The following is a 22,941-nucleotide window of genomic DNA, read 5'->3' as shown; positions in this document are numbered from 1 at the left end:
CGTCCCTACTTCGATGTTGAACGTCGAAGTAGGGCGCTATTCCCATCCCCTCATGGGGTTAGCGACTTCGACGTCTCGCCGCCTAACGTCGATTTCAACTTCGAAATAGCGCCCAACACGTGTAGACGTGACGGGCGCTATTTCGAAGTTACTGCCGCTACTTCGAAGTAGCGTGCACGTGTAGACGCAGCCAATGAGTGATAATGGGGAGTCCTGTCACATTCCTCCTATAGTTCAATAAACTTTTGAACTACATCCCTTTGCAGTGCAGCCTCAGGTAAAACTCTTCTGCCCACTAGCTTGCTCTCCTGTGTGCTGACCCCCACATTGATTTTGCATCTTCATGAAGATTTAGAATGCAGATGTAGGTCCCACTGTGTTTTCCTTGCAATGTTTATTTCACGCGTCAATTAGTTGGACTAACTTCTGAGAGAAAACTTTTCTGCTGGTGACTCATTGCATATGCGCACACAACATAAACTGTCATTGGTGTATAATCCTAATGACCAGGGAGACACCAGCTTTTATTTGACACCTCATGCAATGTTTTTTGTTTTATTGATAAGTAGTATGACAGCCATGTGTTGGATGTAGAAAGCGTATGAGGCTTGTTAGGACTTGATGACACAGAGAAGTGAACCCTCAACAGCTGGCACCAATGGGCTTTCATGCCACAGGGAACTATTACATTATTACACTACATTATTACAGAAACGTCAGCTACTTAGAACTCATAGTTCACAGACCATGGGGCAGGGGAGAGGAAATATTTTGGTGGATGAGACTCCTGAGTAAGCCTTTGCCACTAATACTCCTTATCCACCTCCTTCCTTAATCTTGGTTCGAAAGAACATACATCAGGCATAACAGGGCATGTTAAATATTAGAGCCTGATAAACCCCAGCGTTGATAGAGGGAAAGTGTAGGGGGAGAAGTAATTTCAAAGTTAATCCTTTCCCACTCTACCCTGTCTTCCTCATTTCTTCTTGTAGGGCCATATCTCATCGTGCTTAATCATGCTGAGTAGTAATTTACTCTGTATATGGTCCCATTAAAATTAGTAGGATTACTGAGAGCATAAAAACTAACCTAGACTTGTACTGGGAGTGTGCAAAATGCCTTACTTATGCCCACCTAACCCTCGGCATTGACGCAGCTAGGTGGGTGGAAGATGCTTCTGCTGATGTAGCTCAGGAAGGCAGAGTTCCTACAGTGGCAAGAAAACCCCTTCCATTGATGTATGCTGCCTCTATGCTACAGGGTTACAGCACCTTAGCTATGCCTCTTTATTGCCCGTATTTTCAACATATGTAAAGTACAGCTGAGTTCACAAATACAATGTGGTACTTGAATTGCAGGCTTTTTGGGACACGTGCAGGGACTGTCTTCTGTATCTTGTGCAGCACAGAGCAAGCTGCCAGAGCTAATAAGTGCTAAATGTGACCCACCAGCCTTGAATGAGCGAGTCTTGGCCTCTGAACATGCCATCTTGTATGCACAGTTTGTGCCTTGGAAAAGCAGCTGTATTAGTCTGGATTCATGTGTCAAGTCACACCTGAACAACTGAACCAGCAGTAGCAACAAAAGGGAGTTTTTTAAAACCATCCTTGCTGTTGGCAGGGCCTTAGTTCAGACAAGCCTATTGGAACTAACATGGCTGCTTAATGCTGTCTTTTCAGAGTGGGAGGGGGAATCTTTTCTTACAAAGGTTTCACCTTTCAAAGGATTTCTTCTCCGTCTTTCTGCATGATGGCATCCCTGCAAAGAGTAAAAATTTTGTATTTCAAATCAGATTCCTTACCAACACCTGAGGGTGTTCGCATCCCTGCAGTTTCCATCGTTGAATTTACTGTACACTGCCTCTTCTGCTTGTTTTCTTTTTTGCATTACTCTCTCCTTAGCCTGACAGTTGTGGGTGGTGGTAGAAGGGGCCGGTCATTTAGTGCTTTGTTTTCTTGCTTAACTTTTAGATGCTCATTCAATAGCTGTGTTGCTTTGTCTGGGGGAGGGAAGAAACAGGCATTCTTCGTCACTTAAAAAAGATTTCTGCTGATCTGGACTGGACCTCAGGAGACCAAAGAACATGTCATAGGACTGCTGCAGATTTCCACTGTGGCCTTGGAAAAGTCATTGGTCAGCTCTGTCCCTCAGTTTCCTCTTCTTTAAAATGGGCCACTTCCTTATCTCTGACTCATATCCGTGGATAGCTATTTGATGCTATAGTGCTGGTGGCCCCTGAAGTACCTTTATGGATTATTAGTGTAAAACAGTATATCCTTACAAAACCCAGATCCGGGTGGCACATTTTAGCTCATTGTAGCTTTTCTTATTGTGAAAAGTAGAACATTATCCCTGGAACCATGACTGACTGTTACTAGATATCTGCTCAGCTTTGCTCAGGGATGAGGAGTTTAGTGTACTTTGATTCCAATTTGCGTTGTAGGATAATTAATCTCCCAAGGATGCCAGGAGGATTTGTTAAAGTTGTAAAGTAGTTTATGTATATTTAAGATTGTTTTTTTCCACATCGGTAACTATATTGATGTGACAGCTGTCAGCACACGTAACTCATCAGCGGCCCAAGTTAATGTAATTCTTCTGGCTGCTGCTGCTGCAGCGGGGGATTCATGCTGCATGCACAGGGTCTGCAACTCGTTGTCGGCTCTGTGGATCTTGTGGTGTTTAGTGCAAGTGTGTCTGGGAGGGGCCCTTTAAGGGAGCACCTGGCTGTTGAGTCCGCCCTGTGACCCTGTCTGCAGCTGTGCCTGGCACCCTTATTTCGATGTGTGCTACTGTGGCGTGTAGACGTTCCCTCGCTGCGCCTATTTCGATGTGGTGCTGCGCAACGTCGATGTTGAACATCGACGTTGCCAGCCCTGGAGGACGTGTAGACGTTATTCATCGAAATAGCCTATTTCGATGTCGCCACATCAAAATAGGCTACTTTGATGTAGGCTTCACGTGTAGACGTAGCCCTAGCCTCACATAGATGACCTCTTTTAAGAGAGAACCTACTAGGGCATTGGGGGGTTATAATTTAAATTATCATCAGACAGCACTGGGACAGCCACTTACCGAAAGAATAGTTTGAGTTGCCACCACATGGCTGATGATCTGACTTGTATTTACTGCCATCTCTTTGCAGGGCATCATCAAGGCCTATAAGAGTGGCCTCACGCTCCAGGGAAACTCCACCAGTCTGGGGAGATGGGACTTTGTCGGCTCTTTCTTCTTCTCCGTCTCTGCAATAACGACCATCGGTAGGAGATCTCTGCTGTTTGTTGTGGGTTACCTGGGTAGAACCTGCATGGACTGGGAATGGAATGATCATGGGGACACACACTGCTCCCCCACTGTGAAACACTGTTTTTTCTAGCCACCACTGTTCCAATAGATGCAAAATGCATGCAGCTTTCAAATCCATGTGCTTTTCTGAGATTCTGCCTGACTCCCAAGTTGAGCTTGGTGGCCAGCCTGCTGATAGGTGTGGCAGGCAAAGACCCATTTAGTTTGGTATTAGTGATGTGAGTTTGATCTCTAAGCCCCATGCTGCGGGTGGCATGAAGGGGGGACTACGAAGGAAATGGGGAAGAAGGAAATGAGGGTGAGAATGGCAGGAAATCGGGGAGATGGAGTTTAATGAGTCACTTTGGAATTGGTGTGTACTCTGTGTTCCAATGATTATTTACTTCTATGGTGTTAGTGCCCAAAAGCTCCACTCGGAACCAGGATCGTCTTTGTGCTCAGTTCTGTACAAATACTTAGTAAGAGGCAGCCTTTCTCCTGAGGAGTCTACAGCCTTGTTAAGACAAGAAGCAACACGTGCGTACTCTACAGAACCAAAGGAAAGAGAAGGAAGAGAATGGTAACAGTGAAAAGCACATGGGGTTAGGATTATTTATATATATAATATTAATAAAAGCCTGCATATTAATAGCCCTGACATGGGATTTGAAGCATCAGTAACTGAATGTCAAAGGAGTTGCCTAAGGGTTGTTCTGGATTTCCAGCTTTACATTGTATCTTTGATCTTCGAGTCTTTTTTCAGACCCAAAACAATCTACTTGTCATACAGACAAGGAAGATTTACTGCTCTGCTTAGTATTGAAAATGTATTGACGTCAGAAAAGCTGACCCTAGAGAACAAGGATTATAACAGTTGTAATACAATAGCTTGTCTACACACAGAGAGAAAGAAAAGACACCCGTATCACTTTACTAACAAGTCCTGTGGCACCTTATAGACTAACAAATATTTTGGAGCGTAAACTTTCATGAGCAAAGACCCACTTCATCAGATGACTTTACTGTCTCCTTCCTGGACGCTTGCTTCCTTTTCATGTGCTTTGAATCTGAAAAGGTTGATATCTGCTCTGTTCACTTGTGTCTAGGTAAACCACAGGATGGCACTGTAACCTCATTCCACAATACAAACAGAAGATTCTACAGGTTGTTGTTATCCCAAAGTAGGAAGTTCGGGCACTAAGCGCTCTGAGCTCTAACTTAAAACCAAACTACCTGCTCAGAGCACATTTGCCTGCCCCCATAGGTCACTGCACATCCTTTCCAAGCAAACCAGAATGTTCCCCCACAGCTGTTTTAGCCTGGTGCTTAGCCCCACTGCAGGCAAAACTAAATTGTCTTTTAAAAATTATTTCCAGAAGGGTCTTTTTGTAGTGTCAGCAGGGTTTTAGATTCTAGTGGTTTTAAGGCTTATGTTCTAGCTTTACTGACTGAGATACAGGTGTGGTGCTAGTTGGAACGTTTTTATGCTGGCAGTCCTATAAAGAGTCAGATTTCAGAGTGCTTTTTTTTTTTGAAGGGGCGGTAGTATTTCACACCTCAGCCAGTGGCAGTGAGCATGCAATTGCGTGTGTGTGTCCATCTTTTCCCTATCTCTCACGCATTCCTCAAGGTTTAGAGTGATATGCTTGTTTGGCTGGTACCTGAGAACTTGGGAGCCCTAGATGCAAGCTTTTGCTATGCCACATGCTGCCTCAGTTCACCATCTGTAAAATCCAGGCAGCAGCACTCCTCCACCTCCCTGCGGATTGGGAGAGTAAATTCAGCAAAGACTGTGAGGTGCTCAGATGCTACCATGATGGGGACCACTGTTAAATGGAAACCAAAGCAGTTTGGAAGGTGGTCTTGGTAGGTGTCAGTTTAGAAAAAAGTTTAACATCTGACTTAGGGCAATTAGTATAAATGGGCTCCTCTTGGGAAACTCGTGCCTTGCAGTGGTACAGTGTCTCTGAAGCACAGAAATACCAGTCAAGAAAAAGTCTAAGATTCTAAATCATAGAACACTAGAACTGGAAGGGACCTTGTGAGGTCATCAAGTCCAGTCCCCTGCCCTCGTGGCAGGACCAAGCATCATCTGACCGTCCCTGATAGATGTCTGTCTGTCCTGCTCTTAAATATCTCCGGTGATGGAGATGCCATAACCTCCCTAAGCAATTTGTTCTAGTATTTACCACCCTGACAGGAAGTTTTTCCTAATATCCAACCTAAGCTTCTCTGGCTGCAGTTTAAGCCCATTGCCTCTTGTCCTATCCTCAGAGGCCAAGGAGAACATTTTTTCTCCCTCCTCCTTATAACCCTCTTTTAGGTATGCGTAAACTGCTATCATGTTCCCTCTGTCTTCTCTTTTCTAAACTAAACAAGCCCAATTATTTCAGTCTTCCCTCATAGTTCATGTTCTCCAGACCTTAATTATTCCTTTTGCTGTTTTCTGGACCTTCTTCAGTATCTCCAAATCTTTCTTGAAATGTGGTGCCCAGAACTGGACACAATATTCCAACTGAAGACTAATCAGCACAGAGTAAAGTGAAAGAATGACTTCTCAGGTCTTGCTCATAACTTGCTCTTGCTAGTGCATCCCAGAATCACTTTTGCTTTTTTTGCCACAGCATTGTGCTGTTGGCTCATATTTCACTTGTAATCCACTATGACACCTGGATCCTTCTGCATTACTCCTTCCTAGCCAGTCACTTCCTATTCTGTATGTATGAAACTGATTTTTTCCTTCCTAACTGTAGTCTTCTACATTTGTCCTTAAATCTACTGCCCATTCTCCTTCTGTAAATGAGGGTAGAATGACAGAAAAGGTGTCCTATCTAAAGCCTGCTGGAGACTGTGTGACCTGTGTCCTGCTAGCGTAGGTGATGCTTGGGGAGGGAGGCGATGAGGGGTCACATTCAACCCCAATGTGTCACGTGCCCTTCTAGATTTTAATTGCTGAAGTCGGGTGCCCTTACACTTCCTCTTTTCCTCTGCAAAGCATCGATCACTTCTGCCTGCTAGAGTGGAGGAATCTGGATGAATTTGTGTGTTGGGCTGAATGTCCTCATTCTGTTGTATTTTAAGCTAATACTTTTTTTGCTCAATAATGCAGAATTTTGATCTGAACAGTATCAGAATGTTTCTCTTTTTATTAAATGTACATTTGTATGGACCAATATTATGGTAATTGGGGAACCAGAGCTACCAGCGTAGCTAGGATTGCAAGAAACCAAGGCAGGGAATGAATTAGGATTCAGTAAATTCCATCAGGCTCTTGGGACTTGGGATAAGGGCCTGTTGTAATTGCAGTATAGAGGTTTGGGCTGGAGCCCAGACTCTGGGACCCTGTGAGGTGGGAAGGGCCCATAGCTCAGGCTGCAACCTGAGCCCAAACATTCGCAGCACAGTTAGAGCTCCTTAGCTGGAGCCCCACAAGTCTGAGTCATCTGGAGTGGGCCAGCTGCAGGTGTCTAATTGCATTGTAGACCTACCCATACATTCCAAGGCCAGAAGGGACCATTGTGATCACCTCATGGAGACTCCACCACAACCCTTGGTAAATTGGTCCAATGGTTACTTGCTTTCAGTGTTAAAATTTTAAATCCTATTTCCTATCTGAATTTGTCTAGTTTCAATTTCCAGCCATTGGCTCATGTAACATTTCTTCCTGCTTGATAGAGGAGACCATTGTTAAATATTTTCCCCATGCTGGCTATAACCAAATCACCCTTTACTCTTCTCTTTTTTTAAGCTAAATAGACTGAGCTCTTTGAATCCGTTGCCATAAGCATGTTTTCTCATCCTTTAATTATTCTCATGGCTCTTCCGCAACCTTTTCCAGTTTTATCAACGCTCTTCTCGAATTGTGGGTGTCAGAATTTGGCAAATTCAGTGGTAGTTGCACCAGTGCCCAGTACAAAGGTAAAATAACCTCTCTGCTTCTTCTGGAGATGTTCCTGTTTATGCATCTCAGGATCTCATGAGCTCTTTTGGTCATAGCATCACACTGGCACTTCATGTTCAGCTGTTTATCCACCAATTCCAAATCTTCCAAATCAATGCTCCCCACAGTAACAGTCCCCCATCCTGTTGTTATGGCCTGCATTTTTGTTCCCACATGTAGACACTTATGTTAGCTGCATTACAATTCATATTGTTTGGTTGCACCCAGTTTCCCACACAATCCAGATTCCTCTGTTAACAGGCACCTGTCCTCTCCCTTATTTACCACTCCCAATTTTTCTGTCACCTGCACACTTTGTCCATGATCATTTTGTTTCCTTCCAGGTAGTTGATAGACCAGTGAAATAGCATAGGACCACAAACTGATCCTAGTGGAAATGCACCTGTTTGACAGGTCCTCAATTCCAGCTGTATTTTGAGACCTATCAGTCAAAATTTCATGAGTTTTAAGGCAGTCTAATGATTTGTTGAATGCTTAGGATTAGCAAGACTGTAAAAGATACTCTCACAGTTGGAGATTTGCAGGATTAAGCCCTTGACATTTATTTGTTGAATTGTGTTGGTTCTGTACATTTCATTATCCCCCCTCTAGATGGCAGAATAGTTCATTCATTCGTGCCATTCTGATTAGTTAGGCGATCATGGCCCTCCACCCCTGTCTATTACGACTGCTCTGGAGCATCTCCACATACTGTGGCAAAGCAGCCATGAATTGATACTATCCAATATTTTCTCACATTGTCTACCTTGTCCTCGCTTTCCATTATACTTTCCTGTTGTTACTAAATTTTCAAGTGCGGACTTTCGAATTATATGGCCTATAAATTTTGCCTGCCTTGTTCTTATCCTCTTTAACGGTGTTCTTTTGCTGTTGGCTTCATTTAAGACAGACTCGTTCGTCCTTTTGGTCATGCATGAGATGCACAACATCCTTCTTAAAAACCACATTTCTGTGGCTTCAACGTACTTCTCAACTTGTTTACTGATAGTCCATGATTTGCAGCCATACATGCGGACTGGTTCTACATAACATCGCAGGCAGAATAGTGTCTAAGGGAAAAATACAGGTGGCTGGTCAGAGCACTTCATGCAGGAATCCTTCATGAAAGAATATTTGAGAGCCCTGTACATGTTTATGCAAATTTGGAGGCGTCCGAGAGTGTTACGAGAAAGGAAGCATGGTCCCAGACCTCAGGGTGTAGCTAAAAATGAGACTGACTCTTCAAAGCATGCAAATAGACAAGGTCCTTCTCAAAGAACTTGCAATCAGGCTCAAAGAAATATGACATACCAGGGTGACACTGCTGATTCTGGGACATGGTCATGGGATATCAGTGCCTAGAGGTGTGGGAAGGGTTTGGAAGACAAGTAAAAGGTTGTCCCCCTGACACATATGAAAGAAATGGTGGGGCTGAGATTGGTAGGAAGGATATTAGAGCAGGCATAAGAGGAGAGGTTGGATGTAATTTATCCCTCACATTCAAGCTCAATCCTCCTGCTTCATCCTCTATGGCCTCTTCACATTCTGCCCTGGCTGCCCCCACACTTGCCCTTGCCTTGATGGTCTCCAAGCTTGTAATTTTTCTAGCCTTCTCATCAGCTGCCTGACTTCCCCCCAGTCTGTGTAAAATGACACTGTCCGATCCAATGGCCTCTCTCACAGCTCTGTTCATGCCACACGTGCAAACACAAGTACACACCCACACACAAGTTCCTTCTCTAATTCTGCCTCACTTTCAGAACCTGCTTCCAACACCATGTCCACCTGCTCCAAGTTCTGTGAGCTCAGACCCTTCTGCTTCTCCCACTTGTTGCCCAGTAATCTCCTTTTCAGACCCTGTATGCCTAGGTTACCAGTTCTGATGATATTTGCTGAGTCTTTAAATTCACAGCTTCTGCAATGATGTGATAATGCAAGACTCTTAACTTTTGTTTCAAGAAGTCAAAGTAAGCTTCTAGTGCTCACAGCTGCCAAGAGAAGCTTGAAAACATGATTGCTCAAAGACCAGAAGGGAGAAGACAAGAACTCTTTTTTTTTTTTTTTTAAGAAACTTGTGTTTTAGGCAATGTCATTATTTTATGAGGCCTGACTCATGACTTTTGAATGCTTGTGGTTAGAAGATTTGTCTCTCTGATGGTGTCTTTCTCACTTCATCCTTTAGTTCCTTTTGTGTACCTCTGCCTTTTCACCTGCTGTTTCTTACATCTGGAGTGTCCTCCTTGATCTTCCACAGAGACTCCATTTCCTTCACATCCTTTCACGTATCTCCCATTCTCAAGACCCTCAAATAATAGTCTCAGTCCCTTTAAAAGCAGTAGCAATAAATACATACTCAGACTATGTGTACACAGCAATGTTATTTTGAAATAAGCTATTCTGGAAAACTATTCTGAAACAAAATAGGAAGAAGGGTTCTTTTGAAGATGGGGTTTACTTTCGAAACATCTACACTGTTTTTTTTTTCTTTCAAAAGACGCTCTATCGAAAGGAGACTATGCAAATGATGGGCCCAGTGTGTAAATCAGTGCCTCATTTGCATTTTTGATTTCCTTCATTTGCATGCTTCTTTTGGAAGAGAAATGCAAGCGTAGACACAGCCAAAGAGATTTTCTGGAGTAGCTTATTTTGAAATAACACTGCTACACACAAAATGCATTTTGAAATAGCCCACAGTGGCCCCTTAGACCACATTGCCTCAATTCAGGGAATCAACTGAGTGAAACTAAAGCCACTTCTGAATGAGATCTTCCACATGGTTTAATCAGCGAGCTTCAGCAGCACACCTTCATTTAATTCTGTTCCGCTTTCTTGGGTGCCATTGCATAAGACATGTCCTAAGTTAGATTAGATCAGTTGGGGTGGCACAAAGGTCCTGTCTGTATTGGGGTTTGATCTGTTTTTGGAACCAGTACACCCCCCACATAGATATCTGCACTGCTTCAGTGAAAGTCAGAGTTCAACCTCTTTAGTCACATTTTGCAGTGGTGCAGTATGCACCACATCGTTACATGGCTGTGTTTACACTGGCAGTAATTTGCCTAGTACAGGCAAGCCCACAGGGAAAGGTGAGTCTGATCTCTGGGAACACCACCATAGGTTGTTTCCTCTTGCGTTGCTCTGTTTCCCAAAGCAATCCTAACAATAGAGCGATTTTTCCTACCTTTGTCAGCTTTTCCTGCCCACACAGCACTACGGCTGTGGAAAGCTTTAATGCTAAAATGAGAAATCTGTGAGGGAAAAGAAGAGCTGCCCAAGCCAATATGCAGCATTTAATTCCTGATAAGGGGTAGAAGAGGAAACTCAGAGCTGGTTGGTCGTATTGCTACACATTGGGTCAGCATGATTCTTATTTGGGTTTCAGCTTTACTGTGTGGACAGCTCTGTCCCCTCAGAACCCGTGAAGTGCCCTGGGTCTAATGTTAGGGAGAGAATCTGGGGACAATCAGCATATGCATGAGTGAAGCTCCCATATATTCTCTCATTAGTAGCCTAACTTACCCGAGCCATCTAATGCCTTCTTCTGTCATGTGCCTGGGCTGCTTTAACTTTTTACTCCCTTTACTCTGCATGGAGCTACAGCTTGTGCAGGGGACTCTGGACAATGACATTTAAAAAAAAAATCTTTGCTGAAAGAACATTAAGATTCCAAAGTCAAGCAAGCAAACATTAGAAGATGCTTGTGCAACCCTAATGCAGCACCCTGGGAGGTGAGCATTGTGAGAGTTGTTAATTAGATGATCACATAATAGTTCCAACACCCTGCTTTCATACAGGGTAGAGCCCTCTGAAATATTTCATCTGAAATTTCAGAAGGTATTAGGCACAATATATGTTCAAAGCTGACCCTGACAATTCATTTTGGGCATGTCAACAGAGCAAAGGAGGGTGTGGGGGAGACCATGGATATGGTCTTAGGTTGTTAAACCTGGGCTGCATTGGCACCACATATATCTTTACTACCGCTGTTGCCTGCAGGTGCTAGGTTAAAGGAAGCAGGCGTGTGCTTACCTGTGCTACATTCACATCTTAGTTTGCTATGTAGTTCCATTTTGCTTCATTTACTTAAAACTGAATGGGAATGTCCTCCGAATACTAAAGATCAGGGTTCAGGGAAGGAGGGGAGAGGCTGGTTCTTTTGCTATGGGATAAAGACTTTCAGTGCAGTTTAGGCTCCTGAGTCACAAGGTCACTTTTGAAAATGGAACCAAGGTTCATTAGCCATACGGGCACTTTTGAAAATGTTCCTCTGTGCTGCCCCATCATATAACTTAATGGTGTCCCATAAAGAAAAGTAAAAATTGGCTCTAATTTTTACTCTTTTTTTTATAATGTATGCAAATCAAAAAAAACAAGCCTATTTGTGTTTGTTTATGGGTCTCCCTTAAAAAGAAAAGGCCAATGTTTCTGTAGGGTGAGGGTCTAAAGGCAAGCACTGTTTTTATGGTCTAGAGCAAGAGTGAGCAAAGTGGGAGGCAGGCCCCCTCAGGGGATGTGAAATTTCATGGGAGGTGTGCTACACAATCAGCTGCAGGGTCTCAGGCTCACTCATCGCATTAAAAATGTTGAACTATGCTACTGTTTTTATATACGTGTATTCATATTTGTATACCGATTAATAGAGTCTTTACATTCTCCATATTTATTTTCTTACACTTGCACATATGAACATCACCGAAATTTCTGTTGGTTTGGATCACATTAGACTGGTTGGGGGGGGGGGTCCTGCTAATTGCAAGGATGAAAAGTGGAGCCTGATGTAAAAAGTTTGCTCACCCCTGTTTATAGCAGTAGTTCCCAACCTTTTTAGCAGTGCGGACTCTCAACCATCCCCCAAACCATTCATGGACCCCGATCAAAGCCAATTCTAGCTGCTATGTACAGTTCATTAGATGAAAAAGGAAACCACAATGGAGAATTTTAGGACAGCAATTAATAACATTATTGGAAGATATTTAATTTAAAAAATAACAATTGTAATTTTGCAGTTTATTTAAAACCTATTTTCTATGATCATTTTTATTTTTATTTTTTTTTCACGGACCCCCTGCAATGCCCGCGCAGACCCCCTGGGCTCCACAGCCCCAGGTTGGAAACCACTGGTCTAGAGCCTTCTGCTGTCTGTGCAGCTGCGATTGCCTAACAAACCCTATTCCCAATGCCACAGTGACGTCAATAATACTCAGGCCAGAACAAAGGAGTAAATATTCCTGTCAAACCCCTGGCTAGGGCAGTTGGTAAAGAGAGGAAAATCCATGGCTGGCAAATGGAGAGGGGAAAAAATGGGCAGGGAGAGGTGTTTTAGTTTCCAGCTTTTGAGAGGATGTTACAAACAAAGGGGACTAATAAAAATTACATACAGAAGGGGCTGGCGTGGGCTCTTTAGAGCAGTGACCTCCCGCCTGTAGTGCAGAAGATGGAGGGCTAGCTGTGGGGAGGAGGAGGAGTGCATGCAGATAGTGCATCAGAATTTACCCTTCTGTTCCTCTCCTGCCAGGTTATGGGAACCTGAGCCCCAGCACCGTGAGTGCTCAGATCTTCTGCATCTTCTTTGCCCTCTTTGGAATTCCACTCAACCTCATCCTCCTGAATCGGATTGGGCAGCTGATGCTGTGTGGGGTTCAGCGATGTGCCAAGCACCTGGGGGAGAAGTTGCACTGGCAGGTAAGTAGTCTGGCCCTAAGCATCTGATCCACAGGTGGAGGGGTTGTCTGGTTGTATGGGGCAAATTTCTTGAGAAGCAAAGCACTGATTACTCTTCCTTAACCTTTGCTTTCTAGAAACCAAATCATCTGTATTGATATCACAAGGCACTGTTAGTTAAATGATAGCTTTACTTACTGTTCTGATGAACACCTTCCTCTGTAGCAATAAAAATGCCAGGCTCTGGGTGCAGCTTACATTGCCTGAACATTTGATCTGCTTGTCGTTAGCCTGACTCAGAATTGCGCTCTAGACTTACTAGGGAACATTTGTGGATTAAATAGGAAAATGGCTCTGAATTTCGGACGCACCAAAGTAAGGAACTGGCTTGAGTCAAGCATCATGCACACAAGTGCAATATAAATCTTCCCTCACAATTGTGCTACTGTATATCAGTTCTGATCTTCAGCAGACCTTGCTGTTCCACACCTGGTCTGATTCTTCCTCCAGCTTCCTCTCCTGGTTTGTGAATACATCCCTCTCCTACCCTGCGCAGCACTCCTGGCCGTACATTCTCTGAACTGTTCTGTACAGATTGCCCATCACGCTGAAACATGTCAATATCTTCTGTTCAGTGATGTGCACAAATATAAGTAAACTGAGATTCCCATGCTTGTGTCACCTTAAAGGGAGTCTGAGCTGAGTGTTTTATTTGGTTCACTTATGTTGCCTCTATTTTTCACTCAGGATTTAGCTAATAGCACCTTTCCAATAAGTACACTATGTAGAATTCCAAATTCATTGTGATTCTCTCTGTCACAAGAGAGTTCTCTCTACTGTGTCTCTGTTCTGTTATTTAGAAGATAGTCTCAAACCAGACATTCCTCCATGCTGTGCAGGCACCGTTCACCCTGTTGAATCCCTGACATGGAACTCAGAAATACGGTAAACCCTTGAAATACTTGGCTGCAGGTTGCACATAACTCACTTTATTGCAAGTTAAGCACAACTTGAAGCTGCTCTGTGGCCTCTTCCCCTTACCGCATGGCTGTCAGCCTGACAGCTGTGCAGCTGGAGGAAAGAAGGGGGAAGGCTTTTAGCTTGCCGAGCTGCCCACAGAATTAAAAGCCTTTCCCCTGCCTTCCCTCAGCAGTGCAGCTGCTAGGATGACAGCTGTGTCACTGGAGGAAGACGGGGAGAGGTGGGAAGCACCTAGCAGACTGAGCAACCCTGGTGGGCTGGTCAGTTTCCCAATCCCACAAGCAGAGGGGATCTGGGAACCAAGCAGCAGCCTAGTTCCCTCTCCCCCTCCCAACTTGTGTGAAAATTTGAGTTACGCTGGGGTTGCAAGAACATGACCCCCACATTACTCGAGGGTTTACTGTATACATCTCATACCCAGCAGGGGTGGATTAAGAACAGGTGGAATCCTGGGAGAACACAGTCACAAAGCCTCGCCCCTGTCCCGCCCCCCGCAAAATATTAAAATACTAATTTATTGTTACACACCAAAATAACAAGCTGTGGTATGTAAATCACAGTTTTATTCTTAATAATTAAGCATGGTAAGAAGTATGTTTCAATGCACAGCATAAAATTTGTCATTATTTACAAATGCAATTTCAGATTACTGAAAAAAAAAATCAACACCTTGAATAACGTTACAGAAGTCTAGCACTACAGACTTACCTAGTGCAAGTTAAACACAAATTATTAAATTGGAAATGTTGAGTATGGTATAAACTAAACTCCAAACTGAAAAAGGTAAGAAACGTCTCAGTTGCAAAAGCTATTTCACATAACCAAAATTAAAGCATGTTTTTTCACTTTAATTTCAGCAGAGTCATGGATAATAGCATTTGAGTCCATGCTGCATAGAATTTCATGTTAATTTGACAAGAGTGTTAGCATAGTCAAATGATGTTGATGCATGGTTAACCGTGATTTGTTCTTATCAGCCAAAGCTTTGAACAAGTATGTTCTGCAGTACAGTTAGATACCGTGAGGCAAAGATATAAGTAAGCTGTACATTTGCATTTCAAATTCCTGGCTACCAGAGGAGCAGCTGCTCATGGGGAGGGTGGGTTGGCTTATGTTACCATGAAGATGAACAACATAGGTAGAGTATAATAATATAACCAGATAAAGGTGTGCTGTCCAAGATCTTCTTGAAAATAACGAGCATAAGCTTTTGTGGGCAAAGACCCGCTTCGTCAGATGCAGGACACCTGCATCTGACAAAGTGGGTCTTTGCCCACGAAAGCTTATGCTCATACGTTTCTGGTAGTCTATAAGGTGCTACAGGACCCCTCGTTGCTTTTGCAGATCCAGACTAACACGGCTACCCCTCTGATACTTGAAAATAATGTATAACTCAGACATTTCAAGGAAGTTGGAACCAATGAGTTGGAAGTTAGCTGGTGCCATTTCAAATATACAAATGTTATTATTTATGCTTCAAAATCTATTCAAGCTTATTATGACTCAGGGTGCATAATAAAATTATACTTAAACTAATTTTAAAATCAGGATGGCATGATGTGGCACTTTTTCTTTTGTTCCCTAAAAGAGAATTGTTTAAACAAAATGGAGTTATGGAGCCTTGGGGCCCCTCATGCCTAAAGGCCCTGGGGCAACTGGCCCTTTTGCCCTCATGTCAATCCATCACTGATACCCAGACATTTTAAAGAAGTGACTTGTATTTTACTGGTAGTGGAATGAGTTTCTCTTCAAGGCACATGTTACTAACACATTTCAACTTCAGGCTGTGCTGTAAGTCCCTGAAAACAGACTGATAGCTGAAGTGCTGATACTGCCTTTTCTACAGGAAAGTTTTCCCATTGGTGATCAAGGGACAGCAAGCTGGTTCATACTGGGCTATCCCTCCTGGTTCTTCAGCTGCAATAAAAAAAAAGCTAGTAATACATGACAACCTTCTCTAGTAATAATTTCCCATAATAATAATTGGATACAATAGTGGTGGTTGCCATGGAGAAGTTGGATGAAATCCTGACCTTACTGAAGACAGTGGGGGTTTTGATATCAGTGGGGTCAGGATTTCACTCATTGTGTGTGATCGCAAATGGGATGGGAGGTTGTCTACATGACTGTGACCATGAAGGGAGGTATCCAGAAGCTAATCTCTGTATTAACAGCAAGGATAGAATGTTTGAGACTCTCTTCTCTGTAGCACTGTGAATGGTGCCATTGTCATCCAGCAAAAAGATATAAATGCCCTAAGGTTCTAATAGAGAGGTATGGGCAAAGAGCATGTGATGTCCCTTTGCACAGGGTGGATTTACTGTGGCCTGGACAATACAAAAACTGTTGGTTCTGGCCCACCTATCTCAAACATTGATGGCAGTACCTGAGCTAGATCATCAGTGGGCAGCCAAAACATGTCCATCATCTCAGTAACCTGCTCAACAAGAAGTGCAGAGCTCTCTGTTTGCTGTCTGCTCTGGCCTTCCCACCTTATGCATTCCTACCTTTTTCTTCTCTGTTTGACTAGGAGGCAGCAACCATATTGACAAGGACCTGTGCACTGGTGACTGGCTTGTTGCTGTTCCTCCTGCTACCTCCATTTCTGTTTTCTATGGTAGAAGGCTGGACCTACGAAGAAGGATTCTACTATTCCTTCGTTACTCTCAGCACAATAGGCTTTGGAGATTATGTGATTGGTAAGCAGCTGGGATTTCATCACTCTCACCAAAGTCAAAGCTGTATGGCACCCTGGAGCCCCAACTGGTAGTTTTAACCTCTTAATGATTCCCAAGACTGACAACAAATGCAATGTAGTAGGTCGTTGACTTGGAGGAGGAGATGGATTCTGTGACAGCCAGGTTGTGTGTGGTGACTCGTCTGCTTGGCAGGAAGCAAAAAGCAATCTCTTCAGCTCCTTCTGCATCCAGTCACCCTGCCCTTAAGGAGACCAGAACTAGTCAAAGCATTTTATCTTTCATTGTATGGCCTGATATTAAAAATTTAATACATTGCAACGTGAAACCATAACACTTGGAGGCTTATGTCTCATCCTGATCCTGATCTACACAGCCCATAATGCTGTAACTACCTTCTCCCCTGTCAAAACCCAAGAGAGACGCCTAGCTTTAGACTGTCAGACAGCCAGGGCAGTCTGTGAGAAGAAACACACTCAGCCCAACCTCACCTGTGTTCCATTTGAAACACAGCATGTGCCTTTGTGATAAAGTTTTTCTGTTAAAAACACGAGACATAGAATCACGTGCACCCATAGACAGACAGAAGAAAATACCTTCCTATTGGCTCTTTTTCCCTCCTTTCTTCACAAGTTCTGTGTTCTGTACAACTACCTCAGTGATTGCGCACCTTAGGCAGGCAGGCAGATTTTACTCCCCAGGGGCTTGGCTAATGAGGAGCTCTGTAAGCTGCCTTGCATAAGCAACCTAGTACCTGTGGTATATTGTGCTTAGTACAGGAGTAAAACTCTGCGGCCTGTGTTCTATGATAATGGGGCCCTCTGGCCTTAAAATCTATAAATCTACACTCCTGATCAACCCTCGTGCTGTAGGGATGTTGCAGTATGGCTCCTACCTGCTGTCTGATCAGATAGTTCCAAACCCCTTATCCATCAGGGGAACTCCATGTAGAAAGCTTTCCTCCCCACAGGCCGAAATGCTACTGTTGTCACTTCTTTCCAGAGAAGGCAAAGAGGTGTTCTTTGCTAATGGCTGTTGAGCCTCAGGATGCAGTTATCCCTGGTGAAAGGTGCCTGCTTGACAGCTCAGGAATCTGCAAGAGTCTCCCTGGCTGAAATTCACCTTAATGCAAAGACTACGAATTGTTTAAATCCCATGCTTAAATGGGACCGAGGCAGCAGGGCTGACACCCACCACAGGCCCTGGGGCAAGGTGGGAGTGGGACCTGGCTCCATACCTCCAGAAGGGGCAGAGCCTAAGTCAGTTAGCCCTTAGCACCACTCACATTGCCGTTCTGGGTCCACAACCCTGCACTCAGAGCTGCACGGGGTATTTGCAAACCAGTGGATATTACTCAACATTAAATAAATAAGATCATAAGTGACTTGGAACTAAGTGAGAGCTGCCTGGCAAGTTGGCATGTGCTGGTGTGGGGGGAGGTGTGTGCGTTATCCTGCTATTTTGTGTTCTTTTCAGTAATGTTGGCATGGTCCATGGTTTTCAGTGGTGAAAATGACAAAGCTTCCCATTAAAAATGAATTCTAGAAGCCAAGCACTGAGAAAGAAAACAATAATGCAAGCACTTTGTCATCTCCTACTTGTGATTCTTATCTCGGGTTCACTTGTGTCAGTGAACAGCTGCCTTTCCCAAACTGTTTTCTCAACACAGTCCATGCAGGAGGTAGATACCAAACTCACCCCCTTTCTCGGGTGTGTCTTTGTTGTGCTACCATAGCACCTAGGAGACCTTGACAAACAGATGGCATCTTCCCAAACAGCTTACAAGCTAAGTAATCAAGAAATCAACTAAAGGTAACATGAAGTTAAACTCAAACCTCCTCCCCAGACTTGGCTAGTCCTCGGGTTTCTCTCCAAGGACTGCTTAGCCCTCCCCTTAGGTTCCCTCTGACTCTCAGAGACTCACTCCTACTTCATGTATATGCCAGATGGCTCAACAAAGCATCTGCACCTGCAAGTAAAAGCAGAATCCAATAGCTCTGTCCCAGCCAAAAACACCTGTAAACAGAGTAGGGAATTTCAATCAAGCACTGACACCCGCTGAGAGTATGCCAGTATTTAACCAAATCAAAGCAAAATAGGACTATGTAAATGTAACCACATCCATGGCCCTGTCAGCAATTTCAATTTACAAGAGGATCTAATTTTGGTTTCATTTTTCTTTATGGTAATATTCACAATTGACTGTGACTTGTGAGCTGTTACAGACATACCCATGGAACAGGTGTGTTTTACAGTATCTGCCTGTTCCCGAGACAGCCGGCACATGCACATTCTGTACAAGAAGCAGTGCCATTCTGTAATATTTCCACCATGCTTCACCAAGCAGCACAGAGAGTTATAACTATCCCATATTTCTGTTAATCCATTTCATTTTTATACTGCACCCAGCCCTGTAGTATCTGAATACCCCCTTGCTGTGCTGGAGGTATGTAAAGGATTCGCGGCATATTCCAAGGTTTCTGACACCAAGGCTATGTCAACACAGCAGCGTTATTTTGGAATAAGCTGTTCCGGAAGAGATCTTCCAGAATAGCTTACTTTGAACTGGCACATCTAGGCCGTGTCTACACGTGCCCCAAACTTCGAAATGGCCATGCAAATGGCCATTTTGAAGTTTACTAATGAAGCGCTGAAATGCATATTCAGCGCTTCATTAGCATGCGGGCGGCAGCGGCGCTTCGAAATTGACGCGCCTTGCCACTGCGCGGCGCGTCCAGACGGGACTCCTTTTCGAAAGGGCCCCGCCTACTTCGAAGTCCCCTTATTCCCATGAGCTCATGGGAATAAGGGGACATCGAAGAAGGTGGCGTCCTTTCGAAAAGGAGCCCCGTCTGGACGCGCCATGCGGCGGCAAGGCGCGGCAATTTCGAAGCGCCGCTGCCGCCCGCATGCTAATGAAGCGCTGAATATGCATTTCAGCGCTTCATTAGTAAACTTCGAAATGGCCATTTGCATGGCCATTTCGAAGTTTGGGGCACGTGTAGATGTAGCCCTACACACAAAATGCACATCAAAATAGCACTCAGCTGTTCCAAAACAGAGCCTCCACACTAAGGCTATGTCTACACGGCCGTGTCTACACGTGCCCCAAACTTCGAAATGGCCACGCAAATGGCCATTTTGAAGTTTAGTAATGAAGCGCTGAAATGCATATTCAGCGCTTCATTAGCATGCGGGCGGCAGCGGCGCTTCGAAATTGCCGCGGATTGCCGCCGCATGGCGCGTCCAGACGGGGCTCCTTTTCGAAAGGACCCCGCCTACTTCGAAGTTCCCTTATTCCCATGAGCTCATGGGAATAAGGGGACTTCGAAGTAGGCGGGGTCCTTTCGAAAGGAGCCCCGTCTGGACGAAACGCGCAGCGGCAAGGAGCGTCAATTTCGAAGCGCCACTGCCGCCCGCATGCTAATGAAGCGCTGAATATGCATTTCAGCTCTTCATTAGTAAACTTCGAAATGGCCATTTGCGTGGCCATTTCGAAGTTTGGGGCACGTGTAGACACGGCCCACGTGCCCCTCCCTTTCCCAGTTTGTTTTGGGAAGAAGAGTGCTTTTGAAATCGGGATTTCCTTTCGAAGGAACCCCGTCTATACGGCCAGTTTGCAATTCGAAAGCAGCACTTTCAACACTCTGGGTGGCCATCATTATGCAAAGGAGGCACTGAATATTCATATCAGTCCTCATTAATTTTTCACCCACTTCATTTTGATGCCCCTTCTGAAAGAGAAGGGCATGTGTAGACGTAGCCTGATTGGCCAGCCGGGCACCTGGGTGGGGCTGGAGGCTCCCTATTTTGAAATAGCCCCTGCTAACTGTCTATACAGCCCAATATTTCAGAATAGGCGCTATTCCTTGTAGAAGGAGGTTCACATATTTGAAATAAGCCGTCTGCTATTTTGAAATTACTTCAAAATAGCGGTTTTGCTTTGTAGATGCTCCCAAAGTATTTTGGAATAATGGGCATTATTCTGAAATAACTTTGCTGTTTAGACACACCCCGAGAGCCCTTCCCAACCCAAACCGCTGCTTTAGTATCAACTCTCTTGTGGTACTCTAGATCCAACGTCTGGAAACATTTGGGGTGTTTTTCTTGCAGGGATGAATCCAGATCGCATCTACCCCTCCTGGTATAAGAACCTGATATCTGTGTGGATCCTGTTTGGGATGGCCTGGCTGGCACTAATCATCAACCTGTGCATCACCTTGCTAGAGAACTCTAGTGACCTCTGCCAGTGTGGCAAGAAGAAGAGCAAAGAAGTAGAGCAGGAGTTAATCGATGGGAACAAAATTAGCAGCCTGAGGCCTGATGATGTGGAGAACTGCAGCACCAAGGACATGAAGCAGGAAGGAGCAGACTGAATGGTGCAGACAGAGCTTCTCTGAGACAGTGTGAATTTTGCAGAAGGAACATCTGATGAGCTAGTTCTCTCTGGAGTGACCTGTGTTCTAGCACCCTGCTGCTTAGAATGCTGGGTGTTGCCTTGAGGTTCAGCTAAACAGCAGAATTGGGTTTGGAGGGACTGCGGTGACTGGAGTGATGGATGTAAAAATGTGTCATGTTTGTGTTTTGAGAGCCAGAAAGGAAAAGCAAAAGCACTTCTCAGTGTCAGGCATCCCCGCAGCATATCCAATGATTATAAAGTCTATTTTTGATCTGGTCGTAGACTGGATGGTAAATAGTTTGATAAATGGGAAAATCTGAAAAGAAGATGGTAGTGAAATGCTTAAGACAAAAAGACTGCAGTCGTCTGTGTGTTACTGTTAGCTTGCTGTCATGTGCACCAGTACCTCCTGCTGGATGGAATGCTAGAACTGCTCATGGGGCAGCCTGCCAAGCTCATGGGACTGATCAAGGGGTTTCTTGTTGAAATCCTTTGTGCTGTTTAAAGAAATCTTATGAATTCTAATGCCTGGTACTTCTAGGACACGTATTTCCAGTCTTCTCTTCAGTCTTTCCCGATGTGCTACCAGCGTCCTAGATCATTCATTTTGGTAATCTGGACTTTTAGGCCAGGTTTGAACTTTTGGATGCGTTACCCACTGCCTGCATGGGATCTGTGTTCAAGGAAAGCCCTGGGCAGAAGAGAGTGTGGTGGGTGCAAAAAGTAGGCTTTTGAGGTAAAGAGTTCATCATTTAGAAATATAGGTGGCCAAGAGGAGAACAACACAGACACTTGAGTGGTTCACAGTCTCCCAGGATCAAAGGACCCAGAGTGCTTCCAAAAAGTGGAAACATGGGCAAATTGCTAAGAGTGAATGTGGAAGACTTGCACATGTAGCCAGGGACAAAATCAAGCTCAGGCACAAAATGAGGCACACCTAGAAAAGAACATAAGACGCAAAAAAACGCCCAAAGAGATGATATAAACACGCTGGAGAAGCAGTTTCCCTGTTTATTCATGGGGGCCATGTCTGTGAGGGGGGTTTGTTTTTGTTTTGTTGTTTGCTTCTCATTTGCGGGTGGCTCCCAACTAATTTTTCTGTGAGTCAGTGGCCCCTTACCCAGAAAAGGCTTCTCTAGCTTTGGTTCAGGACAAGGGTAGGCAATCATTTTGTGCAGAGGGCAGGCAGGGGTGGTGCCCTGTGGCAGGGAGTTGGGATGCAGGAGGGGATGGAGTGCCAGAGGCAGGCTCTGGCCAGGAGGCACTTACCTAGGTGTGTCCCAACCAGCAGCCCAGTGGGAACTTCAGGCAGGGAGCCTGCCATGCGCTGCATACTACTCAAAGCAGTTGGCTGCTCTTTCTATGTGTCTCTTTGTGCTGCACACTGGTGGAGGGGGCTTCGCATGCTATCCCCCACCTCTCAGTACAATCCAGTCAATGGGAGCGGCAATAAATGTACGGGAGACAGGGACAGCATGGGAAGCCTCCCCTCACCCTCTCCCCAACCCTGGTGTGCAGTGCAGAGAGGCCCATGGAGCAGCCAGCCTCAGTGAGCAGCCTAAGGTCGTGGCAGGCAGGGAGCCTGTCTGAAGGGCTGGGAAGGGACAGCCACGGGTAAGATCCAAAGGCTTGGCAGGCCAGATCCAGCCTGTAGGCTGTGTCTGGCCCACCTCTCTCTAGGCTATACTTGATCCTGCCCCAGCACCGGCAAATAGACTAGATGACCTCTCAAAGTCCTTCCAACCCTATATTTCTATTATTCTGTGTGTCAGAAAATACAGCTTTACAGTCAGGCTTGCTGGTATGTGGTAGTACCAGTGCCATGAGGAACTTTAGGAAAGGAATCCTTTAGGCTGTATTTTGTTTCATGGAAGGCTGATGTCTGGAGATTCCGTGGTAACATTCTCTGATGTGCTATTTCAACAGGCAGGAATATCAAGACAGAACTATAGAATCATAGAATGCTAGGACTGGAAGGG

General features: G+C 44.7%; 1 protein-coding gene across 1 annotated transcript in view; it reads left to right on the top strand.

Moving 5' to 3' along the window:
* Nucleotides 1-21,266, top strand: part of KCNK17 (potassium two pore domain channel subfamily K member 17) — a 45,931-nt gene extending 24,665 nt beyond the window's left edge. Inside the window, exons 2-5 of the mRNA XM_074988560.1 lie at nt 3,146-3,260; nt 12,741-12,907; nt 16,398-16,566; nt 20,677-21,266. Of these exons, the coding sequence (XP_074844661.1) occupies nt 3,146-3,260; nt 12,741-12,907; nt 16,398-16,566; nt 20,677-20,939 (714 nt within the window). The 3' untranslated portion in view covers nt 20,940-21,266. The remainder of the gene's footprint in view (nt 1-3,145; nt 3,261-12,740; nt 12,908-16,397; nt 16,567-20,676) is intronic.
* The last annotated feature ends 1,675 nt before the right edge of the window (nt 21,267-22,941 follow it).

Source organism: Carettochelys insculpta, chromosome 3, assembly GCF_033958435.1.
Source record: "Carettochelys insculpta isolate YL-2023 chromosome 3, ASM3395843v1, whole genome shotgun sequence".
NCBI lineage: Eukaryota > Metazoa > Chordata > Testudines > Carettochelyidae > Carettochelys > Carettochelys insculpta.
The sequence above is the reverse complement of the archived record's forward strand: the minus strand, read 5'-3'. Positions and strand labels throughout refer to the sequence as shown.